Genomic DNA, 12,464 nt, shown 5'->3' on the forward strand with positions numbered 1-12,464 from the left:
CCCCTGCCTGACTGGAAAAATAGCGGGAGAAGAACCCGCCGAAAAAGGGGCGGGGCCTATCTCCTCAGCACACGGCGCCATTTTCTGTCACAGCTCCGCTGGTCAGAACGGCTCCCAGGTCTCTCCCCTGCACTGCACTACAGAAACAGGGTAAAACAGAGAGGGGGGGCACATTAATGGCTATATATATATATATTAAAGCAGCTATAAGGGAGCACTTAATATAAGGATATCCCTTGTATATATAGCGCTTTGTGGTGTGTGCTGGCAGACTCTCCCTCTGTCTCCCCAAAAGGGCTAGTGGGTCCTGTCTTCATTAGAGCATTCCCTGTGAGTTTGCGGTGTGTGTCGGTACGTGGTGTCGACATGTATGAGGACGATATTGGTGTGGAGGCGGAGCAATTGCCAAATATGCAGATGTCACCCCCCAGGGGGTCGACACCAGAATGGATGCCTTTATTTGTGGAATTACGTGATGGTTTATCTTCCCTTAAACAGTCAGTTGAGGACATGAGGCGGCCGGACAATCAATTAATGCCTGTCCAGGCGCCTCAAACACCGTCAGGGGCTGTAAAACGCCCTTTGCCTCAGTCGGTCGACACAGACCCAGACACGGGCACTGATTCCAGTGACGACGGTAGAAATTCAAACGTATTTTCCAGTAGGGCCACACGTTATATGATTTTGGCAATGAAGGAGACGTTACATTTAGCTGATACTACAGATACCGTAAAACAGGGTATTATGTATGGTGTGAAAAAACTACAAACAGTTTTTCCTGAATCAGAAGAATTAAATGACGTGTGTGATGAAGCGTGGGTTGCTCCTGATAAAAAGTTGATAATTTCAAAAAAGTTATTGGCATTATACCCTTTCCCGCCAGAGGTTAGGGCGCGCTGGGAAACACCCCCTAAGGTGGACAAGGCGCTCACACGCTTATCCAAACAAGTGGCGTTACCCTCTCCTGAGACGGCCGCACTTAAGGATCCATCAGATAGAAAGATGGAAGTTATTCAAAAGAATATATACACACATGCAGGTGTTATACTACGACCAGCTATAGCAACTGCCTGGATGTGCAGTGCTGGAGTAGTTTGGTCAGAATCCCTGATTGAAAATATTGATACCCTAGATAGGGACAATGTTTTACTGTCGTTAGAACAAATAAAGGATGCATTTATCTATATGCGTGATGCACAGAGGGATATTTGCACACTGGCATCTCGGGTGAGTGCTATGTCCATTTCAGCCAGAAGAGCCTTATGGACACGACAGTGGACAGGCGATGCGGATTCAAAACGTCACATGGAGGTTTTGCCGTATAAAGGGGAGGAGTTATTTGGAGTTGGTCTATCAGACTTGGTGGCCACGGCTACTGCCGGGAAATCCACTTTTTTACCTCAAGTCACTCCCCAACAGAGAAAGGCACCGACCTTTCAACCGCAGCCTTTTCGCTCCTACAAAAATAAGAGAGCAAAGGGCTTGTCGTACCTGCCACGAGGCAGAGGAAGAGGGAAGAGACACCAACAGGCAGCTCCTTCCCAGGAACAGAAGCCCTCCCCGGCTCCTGCAAAAACCTCAGCATGACGCTGGGGCCTCTCAAGCGGACTCGGGGACAGTGGGGGGCCGTCTCAAAAATTACAGCGCGCAGTGGGCTCACTCGCAGGTAGACCCCTGGATCCTGCAGATAATATCTCAGGGGTACAGGTTGGAATTAGAGACGGATCCTCCTCATCGTTTCCTGAAGTCTGCCTTACCAACCGTCTCTTCCGAAAGGGAGAGGGTGTTGGAAGCCATTCACAAGCTGTACGCTCAGCAGGTGATAGTCAAAGTACCCCTATTACAACAAGGAAAGGGGTATTATTCCACTCTATTTGTGGTACCGAAGCCGGATGGCTCGGTAAGGCCTATTCTAAATCTGAAGTCCTTGAACCTCTACATAAAAAAGTTCAAGTTCAAGATGGAGTCACTCAGAGCAGTGATAGCGAACCTGGAAGAAGGGGACTTTATGGTATCCTTGGACATCAAGGATGCGTATCTACACGTTCCGATATACCCCGCACACCAGGGGTACCTCAGGTTCATTGTTCAAAACTGTCACTATCAGTTTCAGACGCTGCCGTTCGGATTGTCCACGGCGCCTCGGGTCTTTACCAAGGTAATGGCCGAGATGATGATTCTTCTTCGAAGAAAAGGCGTATTAGTTATCCCATACTTGGACGATCTCCTAATAAGGGCAAGGTCCAGAGAACAGCTGGAGACAGCTTTAGCACTATCTCAAGAGGTGCTAAGACAACACGGGTGGATTCTGAATATTCCAAAATCCCATTTAATCCCGACAACTCGTCTGCTGTTCCTAGGAATGATTCTGGACACGGTTCAGAAAAAGGTTTTCCTTCCAGAGGAAAAAGCCAAGGAGTTATCCGATCTGGTCAGGAACCTCCTAAAACCAGGAAAAGTGTCAGTACATCAATGCACAAGAGTCCTGGGAAAAATGGTGGCTTCTTACGAAGCAATTCCATTCGGCAGATTCCATGCAAGAATATTCCAAAGGGATCTGTTGGACAAATGGTCAGGGTCGCATCTGCAGATGCACCTGCGAATAACCCTGTCACCAAAGACAAGGGTGTCACTTCTGTGGTGGTTGCAGAAGGCTCACCTATTAGAAGGCCGCAGATTCGGCATTCAGGATTGGATCCTGGTGACCACGGACGCCAGCCTGAGAGGCTGGGGAGCAGTCACACAAGGAAGAAACTTCCAGGGAGTATGGACGAGTCTGGAAAAGTCTCTTCACATAAACATTCTGGAACTAAGAGCAATCTACAATGCTCTAAGCCAGGCGGAACTTCTCCTGCAAGGAAAGCCGGTGTTGATTCAGTCGGACAACATCACGGCGGTCGCCCATGTAAACAGGCAGGGCGGCACAAGAAGCAGGAGTGCAATGGCAGAAGCTGCCAAGATTCTTCGCTGGGCGGAGAATCACGTGATAGCACTGTCAGCAGTGTTCATCCCGGGCGTGGACAACTGGGAAGCAGACTTCCTCAGCAGACACGATCTTCATCCGGGAGAGTGGGGTCTACATCCAGAAGTCTTCAACATGTTAATAGACCGTTGGGAAAGACCAATTGTAGACATGATGGCGTCTCGCCTCAACAAGAAACTGGACAAATATTGCGCCAGGTCAAGAGATCCACAGGCAATAGCTGTGGATGCACTGGTAACTCCTTGGGTGTACCAGTCAGTGTATGTGTTTCCTCCTCTGCCGCTCATACCAAAGGTATTGAAGATCATACGGCAAAGAAGAGTAAGAACAATACTAGTGGTTCCGGATTGGCCGAGAAGGACTTGGTATCCGGAACTTCAAGAGATGCTCACGGACGAACCGTGGCCTCTACCTCTGAGAAGGGACCTGCTACAGCAGGGTCCCTGTCTTTTTCAAGACTTACCGCGGCTGCGTTTGACGGCATGGCGGTTGAACGCCAGATCCTAAAAGGGAAAGGCATTCCAGAAGAAGTCATTCCTACCTTGATTAAGGCACGGAAGGAAGTCACCGTGAAACATTATCACCGCATTTGGCGAAAATATGTAGCGTGGTGCGAGGATCGGAGGGTTCCGACGGAGGAATTCCAACTGGGTCGTTTCCTACATTTCCTGCAATCAGGATTATCTATGGGTCTCAAATTGGGATCCATTAAGGTTCAAATTTCGGCCCTGTCAATATTCTTCCAAAAAGAATTGGCCTCTGTCCCTGAGGTCCAGACTTTTGTCAAGGGAGTACTGCATATACAGCCTCCTGTGGTGCCTCCGGTGGCACCGTGGGATCTAAATGTAGTTTTAGATTTCCTCAAATCCCATTGGTTTGAACCATTGAAAAAGGTGGATTTGAAATATCTCACATTGAAAGTGACTATGTTACTAGCCCTGGCCTCTGCCAGGAGAGTATCTGAATTGGCGGCTTTATCTTATAAAAGTCCTTATCTAATCTTCCATTCGGATAGGGCAGAACTGCGGACTCGTCCGCATTTTCTCCCTAAAGTGGTATCAGCATTTCATCTGAACCAACCTATTGTGGTGCCTGCGGCCACTAGCGACTTGGAGGACTCCAAGTTGTTGGACGTTGTCAGAGCCTTAAAAATATACATTGCAAGGACGGCTGGAGTCAGAAAATCTGACTCGCTGTTTATATTGTATGCACCCAACAAGTTGGGCGCACCTGCTTCTAAGCAGTCGATTGCTCGTTGGATTTGTAACACAATTCAACTTGCACATTCTGTGGCAGGCCTGCCACAGCCTAAAACTGTAAAAGCCCACTCCACAAGGAAGGTGGGCTCATCTTGGGCGGCTGCCCGAGGGGTCTCGGCATTACAACTCTGCCGAGCAGCTACGTGGTCGGGGGAGAACACGTTTGTAAAATTTTACAAATTTGATACCCTGGCAAAGGAGGACCTGGAGTTCTCTCATTCGGTGCTGCAGAGTCATCCGCACTCTCCCGCCCGTTTGGGAGCTTTGGTATAATCCCCATGGTCCTTTCAGGAACCCCAGCATCCACTTAGGACGATAGAGAAAATAAGAATTTACTTACCGATAATTCTATTTCTCGGAGTCCGTAGTGGATGCTGGGCGCCCATCCCAAGTGCGGATTATCTGCAATACTTGTACATAGTTATTGTTAACTAATTCGGGTTATTGTTAAGGAGCCATCTTTAAGAGGCCCTTTCTGTTGTCATACTGTTAACTGGGTTTAGATCACAAGTTGTACGGTGTGATTGGTGTGGCTGGTATGAGTCTTACCCGGGATTCAAAATGCCTCCCTTATTGTGTATGCTCGTCCGGGCACAGTACCTAACTGGAGTCTGGAGGAGGGTCATAGGGGGAGGAGCCAGTGCACACCACCTGACCTAGTAAAGCTTTACTTTTTTGTGCCCTGTCTCCTGCGGAGCCGCTATTCCCCATGGTCCTTTCAGGAACCCCAGCATCCACTACGGACTCCGAGAAATAGAATTATCGGTAAGTAAATTCTTATTTTCCAGGACGGCTGGAGTCAGAAAATCTGACTCGCTGTTTATCCTGTATGCACCCAACAAGCTGGGTGCTCCTGCTTCTAAGCAGACTATTGCTCGTTGGATTTGTAGTACAATTCAGCTTGCACATTCTGTGGCAGGCCTGCCACAGCCAAAATCTGTAAAAGCCCATTCCACACGGAAAGTGGGCTCATCTTGGGCGGCTGCCCGAGGGGTCTCGGCTTTACAACTTTGCCGAGCAGCTACTTGGTCAGGGGCAAACACGTTTGCTAAATTCTACAAATTTGATACCCTGGCTGAGGAGGACCTGGAGTTCTCTCATTCGGTGCTGCAGAGTCATCCGCACTCTCCCGCCCGTTTGGGAGCTTTGGTATAATCCCCATGGTCCTTTCGGAGTCCCCAGCATCCACTAGGACGTCAGAGAAAATAAGAATTTACTTACCGATAATTCTATTTCTCATAGTCCGTAGTGGATGCTGGGCGCCCATCCCAAGTGCGGATTGTCTTGGAGGAGGGTCATTGGGGGAGGAGCCAGTGCACACCAGGTGACCTAAAAGCTTTTACTTTTGTGCCCAGTCTCCTGCGGAGCCGCTATTCCCCATGGTCCTTACGGAGTTCCCAGCATCCACTACGGACTATGAGAAATAGAATTATCGGTAAGTAAATTCTTATTTTTATCAGGTTCAGTCCTTTCGGTCCCAGAAAAACAAGCGGGGAAAAGGAGGGTCTTTTCTGTCAAGAGGCAGAGGCAGGGGAAAAAGGCTGCAGCAATCAGCAGGTTCCCAGGAACAAAAGTCCTCCCCCGCTTCCTCTTCCAAGTCCGCCGCATGACGGTGGGGCTTCACAGGCGGAGCCAGGTACGTAGTATCTCAGGGATACAGGCTGGAATTCGAGGCGACTCCACCCCGCCGTTTCCTAAAATCCGCCTTGCCGATTGCTCCCTCAGACAGGGAGGCGGTGCTATCAGCGATTCACAAGCTGTATTCCCAGCAGGTGATAATCAAGGTACCCCTACTTCAACAAGGCCGGGGTTACTATTCCACACTATTTGTGGTGCCGAAACCGGACGGTTCGGTGAGACCCATTTTAAATTTGAAATCCTTGAACACATACATAAAAAAATTCAAGTTCAAGATGGAATCGCTCAGGGCGGTTATTGCAAGCCTGGACGAGGGGGATTACATGGTATCCCTGGACATCAAGGATGCTTACCTGCATGTCCCCATTTACAATTCTCACCAGGAGTACCTCAGATTTGTGGTACAGGATTGCCATTACCAATTCCAGACGCTGCCGTTTGGACTCTCCACGGCACCGAGGGTATTTACCAAGGTTATGGCGGAAATGATGATACTCCTTCGAAAAAAGGGAGTTTTAATTATCCCATACTTGGACGATCTCCTAATAAAGGCACGATCCAAGGAACAGTTGTTAGTGGGAGTAGCACTATCTCAGGAAGTGCTGAGCCAGCACGGTTGGATTCTGAATATCCCAAAGTCACAGCTGGTCCCCACGACACGTCTAATGTTCCTGGGAATGATTCTGGACACGGCCCAGAAAAAAGTGTTTCTCCCGGAGGAGAAAGCCAGGGAGTTGTCTTCTCTAGTCAGAGACCTCCTAAAACCAAAACAGGTATCGGTGCATCACTGCACGCGGGTCCTGGGAAAGATGGTAGCTTCTTACGAAGCAATTCCATTCGGCAGGTTCCATGCCAGAATTTTTCAGTGGGACCTGTTGGACAAGTGGTCCGGATCGCATCTTCAGATGCATCGTTTAATAACCCTGTCTCCACGAACCAGGGTGTCTCTTCTGTGGTGGCTGCACAGTGCTCATCTTCTGGAGGGCCGCAGATTCGGCATACAGGACTGGGTCTTGGTGACCACGGATGCCAGCCTACGAGGCTGGGGGGCAGTCACAAAGGGAAGAAATTTCCAAGGACTATGGTCAAGTCAGGAGACTGCCCTTCACATAAATATTCTGGAACTAAGGGCCATTTACAATGCCCTAAGTCAAGCAAAATCCCTGCTCCTACACCAGCCGGTGCTGATCCAGTCAGACAACATCACGGCAGTCGCCCATGTGAATCGACAGGGCAGCACAAGAAGCAGGACGGCGATGGCAGAAGCCACAAAAATTCTCCGATGGGCGGAGAATCGTGTACTAGCACTGTCAGCAGTGTTCATCCCGGGAGTGGACAACTGGGAAGCAGACTTTCTCAGCAGGCACGACCTCCACCCGGGAGAGTGGGGACTTCATCCAGAAGTCTTCCAAATGATTGTAAATCAATGGGGTCGTCCACAGGTGGACATGATGGCGTCCCGCCTAAACAGAAAACTAGAGAAGTATTGCGCCAGGTCAAGAGACCCTCAGGCGATAGCTGTGGACGCTCTAGTGACACCGTGGGTGTACCAGTCAGTTTGTGTTCCCTCCTCTACCTCTCATACCAAAGGTATTGAGAATAATAAGAAAGCGAGGAGTAAACACAATTCTCGTGGTTCCTGATTGGCCGAGAAGAGCGTGGTACCCGGAACTTCAAGAGATGATCTCAGAGGACCCGTGGTCTCTGCCGCTCAGACAGGACCTGCTGCAGCAGGACCCCTGTCTGTTCCAAGACTTACCGCGGCTGCGTTTGACGGCATGGCGGTTGAACGCCGGATCCTGAAGGAAAAGGGCATTCCGGAGGAAGTCATTCCTACGCTTATTAAAGCCAGGAAAGAGGTCACAGCAACTCATTATCACCGCATATGGCGGAGGTATGTTGCATGGTGTGAGGCCGAAAAGGCCCCAACGGAGGAATTTCAACTAGGTCGATTTCTGCATTTTCTGCAAGCAGGAGTGAATATGGGCCTAAAACTGGGCTCCATTAAGGTACAGATCTCGGCTCTGTCAATTTTCTTTCAAAAAGAACTAGCTTCAGTACCTGAAGTTCAGACATTTGTGAAAGGAGTGCTGCATATTCAGCCCCCATTTGTGCCTCCTGTGGCACCTTGGGATCTCAACGTGATGTTGAGTTTCTTAAAATCACATTGGTTTGAGCCACTAAAAACCGTGGATCTGAAATATCTCACGTGGAAAGTGGTCATGTTGTTGGCCTTGGCTTCAGCCAGGCGAGTGTCAGAGCTGGCGGCTTTATCATGTAAAAGCCCTTATCTGATTTTCCATATGGATAGGGCAGAATTGAGGACTCGTCCCCAGTTTCTCCCTAAGGTGGTGTCAGCGTTTCACCTGAACCAGCCTATTGTGGTGCCTGCGGCTACTAAGGATTTGGAGGACTCCAAGTTGCTAGACGTTGTCAGGGCCCTGAAAATATATGTTTCCAGGACGGCTGGAGTCAGAAAATCTGACTCGCTGTTTATCCTGTATGCACCCAACAAGCTGGGTGCTCCTGCTTCTAAGCAGACTATTGCTCGTTGGATTTGTGGTACAATTCAGCTTGCACATACTGTGGCAGGCCTGCCACAGCCAAAATCTGTCAATGCCCATTCCACAAGGAAGGTGGGCTCATCTTGGGCGGCTGCCCGAGGGGTCTCGGCTTTACAACTTTGCCGAGCTGCTACTTGGTCAGGGGCAAACACGTTTGCAAAATTCTATAAATTTGATACCCTGGCTGAGGAGGACCTGGAGTTCTCTCATTCGGTGCTGCAGAGTCATCCGCACTCTCCCGCCCGTTTGGGAGCTTTGGTATAATCCCCATGGTCCTTACGGAGTTCCCAGCATCCACTAGGACGTCAGAGAAAATAAGAATTTACTCACCGGTAATTCTATTTCTCGTAGTCCGTAGTGGATGCTGGGCGCCCATCCCAAGTGCGGTTTATCTGCAATACTTGTACATAGTTATTGTTAACTAAATCGGGTTATTGTTGAGCGGCTCTATTGTTTCATACTGTTAACTGTGTTTCATATCACGAGTTGTACGGTGTGATTGGTGTGGCTGGTATGAGTCTTACCCGGGATTCAAAATCCTTCCTTATTGTGTACGCTCGTCCGGGAACAGTACCTAACTGAGGCTTGGAGGAGGGTCATAGTGGGAGGAGCCAGTGCACACCAGGTAGTCTAAGATCTTTCTAGAGTGCCCAGCCTCCTTCGGAGCCCGCTATTCCCCATGGTACTTACGGAGTTCCCAGCATCCACTACGGACTACGAGAAATAGAATTACCGGTGAGTAAATTCTTATTTTTTTGCACATCTGCGTCAGGGCCTCCAGGACAAACTTTCTAGGTCACATCTGAAGTCCATCATTAATATCATGAGTGTTTCCAGTGGATTCCTGCTGTGGTCACTGTTGCACCTTCTTGTGGTCAAGCAGGAAGCAATCTTGGCTATTCTCCTAGCCCAGGAGGGCCTGGTATCTGCTGGACCTGCTGACTCGGGGACCAGTACTTTATTCCAACTAATACAGATGACGGTTTAGGTCGTAGATTCTTATCCTGCTCTCCAAACTAGGCTTCAAGCAAGGAAACATAGTCTGCCCGAACAGTGTGTGATGTTTACCTCCCATGCTTTGGATGACTTGCATTTGCAATTTGAGTGCTGAGCCTTAGATGTAGGTCATTCTCACTTATGGACATTTTTTCAGGGAGCAAATCCACGCCCCTAACCTATACCTGGTGTTGTAGAGTGTTGCAGAATAGTTTGCACCCTGTTCAGATATTCTGAAGCTGTTGACATGTATAGTGTATATTGTCACAGCTGTCACATTACAGTTTAGGTGTTACAGCCAATCGTGTGGTGCCATTGACAGACGATAAAATGTAATTTGTGGTTTATTCCTTAATGAACTTTGATGTCTGGTTTATAAGTCATCTCTAACTGATGCTTGATGGATTTTCAGTCCCACACTGGTTTTGTAACTGATCTGCTCTAAGTTGTTAAACCTGGGAGAGCTAGAACCAATCTGGCAGACAAGTTGGCAGAGGTGTTTTCAGTGTATCACTGGGTTCACCCCTGACCAACGTGCCAACCAAGCAATTTGATGAGCACACCCTTGCCAATTGGTTGCTCGATATGTCTGGCCAGTCATCACACCTGGATGCGCATCTAAATCTGAACGCCCAGTTGTGATGTCACTGTCAGCGGTTCCTGAGGCCCGGCAACGGGTCAGTATGTTGGCTGCCCATATGCACAAGCCATAAGTTTAGGGTTTTATCTATTGAACAGCAATTTATTTGCTAAACTTCTGATTTTTCCGCTTTCTTCTCTATAAATTTTTTTTTTCCTTTAATAAACGTACAGCTTTAAACAAAAATAGCCTTATTTTATTTCACCGAATAAAAATTTGCTGTTTTAATAAATTAATCTCAGCGGAGTACTTGGTGCTTTTGTTATAAGCATTCCATGGCTGGAGGGCAAATATTACACATGAGCGCCCAAACGTAAGACTCTGTACCGGTTATCATCAGAATGTAGGACTGTGTGGCCGGAAGAATAGCTGGAACCTCACGAGAGATGAGGAGTCTGAGCACATGTAATGCTGTGGCTGTGTGTGAATGGTGTTCGTGTGAAGGCTACGGTAAGACTTTCATACATGACATTCTTCCATTCCACAGGAAAGCAAAGAAGCGGAAAGGCGGCAAACAGACTGACGCCCACGGCAAGAAGCAGCGAGTGCAGGATACGGCTAGCTCGTCCGAATCCTCTGACAATGAGGATAAGGGTAAGAGTCGCAGAGGTTGTGCTTGGGACTGTATGTCACAATATACGGTAGATAGGTGCATTTTCACTTACTTGTGTGGCTTCCTTTTTTTTTTTTTTTATTCTTTATATGATTAGTGTTCTGCCTTTGCTGTTATTGTTCTTATACTTTATTTTATTTTTTACTTTTATTTAGCCCCTCAAAAAGAAGACAAAAAGCGTCCAGTGAAGAAGGCGGCTGAAGTGAGTGACTTTTTTTTTTTTCTCTCTTTAATGTCTAACTTCTTGTGTGTAGATGTATGTTACTGAAAGGTTTACTTGTTATGGAGCTGCAAGTCTTGCTGAAGATGCACAATGGCGTCTGTGTGGTGACGCATGGCAGTTGATTAGGTGTTGGCTGTAATTCCAACATGCGCTGTTTCGTCTATATGAAAGTTCAGCATAGTCTTACATTCTCCAGCTACACTGGGCTTCATGTTTGCTGAGTCCGTGGTCGGTGGCTGTAAGTTATAGCGCACTTGTGTTACTTATTCAATAAGGCTTTTTTGTTTGTGTATATATTTTTATTTATTTATTTTATAATTATCAACTGATTACTGTTAAATTCTTTTGTTATGTTGAAGTTGCTGTACATAAAGCTGATTGTATAGTGCACGTATTCCGCAGCGCTTTTATAGAGGATATTTAGTCATTCACGTTCCCTGCCCTAATGGATGTGGGGGTTTATTCAGAGTTGGTCGCATGTTTTGCTATTTTAGCAAAATCTGCAGCCGATAAAATCGCATGCGGGGGGCCGCCCAGCACAGGGCAAGGTTGCTCCAGCATGTGTGGCGATGTCCAGCGTTGTAATTTAGTTGTGATCGCATCGCAAAAACCTCAAATAGAGGTTGACCCTTGCCTATGAGGCCTGGCAGTGTAGGCAAGGGCGCCGCCACCATGTTTACAAACGCAGGTGATGTCATTGGCCGGCCCCGAAAACAGCCACTGCGTGCCTGCGTATGCTGGTGTACTCCTGCCTCTGTCACGATGATCCAAGTCATGCCTAAAAGGAGCAAGTTGGTGGGCACAGTAACCTGGGCTTCAACCTGTGCTCGGGGTCTGAGCCGGGGATTGTGTGTAAACTGGGTATAAGAGAGCATGGTAGACATAGGTAATGTGGTATAACAGTATAGTCATATCATGTATAGTGTTCAATTCAATTTAGCAAGTATTTTTAAAGTGGCAATTTTAAGAGTAAAACCCAGTTGGTTTTGCCTTTTTAAATTATTGCAGCTTTAAAAATCCAGGCAGACACTCCCGAATTGGGCCAGTGCCTGCAACGTAGCCTATAGATAAGCGGACCTTGCGGCAGATGTATTAAGCCTGGAGAAGGGATAAAGCAGTGATAAATTGAAGGTGATAACGCACCAGCCAATCAGCTCCAATATGTAAATTTACATTATCACCTTCCACTTATCACTGCTTTATCCCTTCTCCAGGCTTAATACATCTGCCCCCTAGTTTCTGATGGAGGATCCGTGGTGCAAGTAGAAAAAATGTCTTAGTTGTACTGTGCGCGCGCACCAAAAAATGGGTGTGGCCAATGAAAATGGTGGTGTGATACACATGCCCCTATTAGTGTCAGACACATGCCCCCACGGTGTCAGGTACACACATGCCCCCCACAGTGCTGCTCACCGCTGCTTGCTGCTGAGTGTGTGTGTGTGTCAGGAGAGAAGAGAGCAGCGCGCGCCTCTCATGCCCCTCAGTGCTCAGTCCGCGAGCTCTGATTGGCTCACGAACTGGCGGCTGGTTTGAGATTCTACACACTGC

General features: G+C 48.0%; 1 protein-coding gene across 9 annotated transcripts in view; it reads left to right on the plus strand.

Moving 5' to 3' along the window:
* The window catches only part of TCOF1 (treacle ribosome biogenesis factor 1), a 231,621-nt gene that overhangs the window by 22,482 nt on the left and 196,675 nt on the right, over positions 1–12,464 (plus strand). For all 9 annotated transcript variants that reach the window (XM_063928639.1, XM_063928641.1, XM_063928644.1 and 6 more), the window contains exons 3-4: positions 10,568–10,674; positions 10,849–10,895. In XM_063928639.1, the coding sequence (XP_063784709.1) occupies positions 10,568–10,674; positions 10,849–10,895 (154 nt within the window). The remainder of the gene's footprint in view (positions 1–10,567; positions 10,675–10,848; positions 10,896–12,464) is intronic.

Source organism: Pseudophryne corroboree, chromosome 6 (assembly GCF_028390025.1).
Source record: "Pseudophryne corroboree isolate aPseCor3 chromosome 6, aPseCor3.hap2, whole genome shotgun sequence".
Taxonomy (NCBI): Eukaryota; Metazoa; Chordata; class Amphibia; order Anura; family Myobatrachidae; genus Pseudophryne; species Pseudophryne corroboree.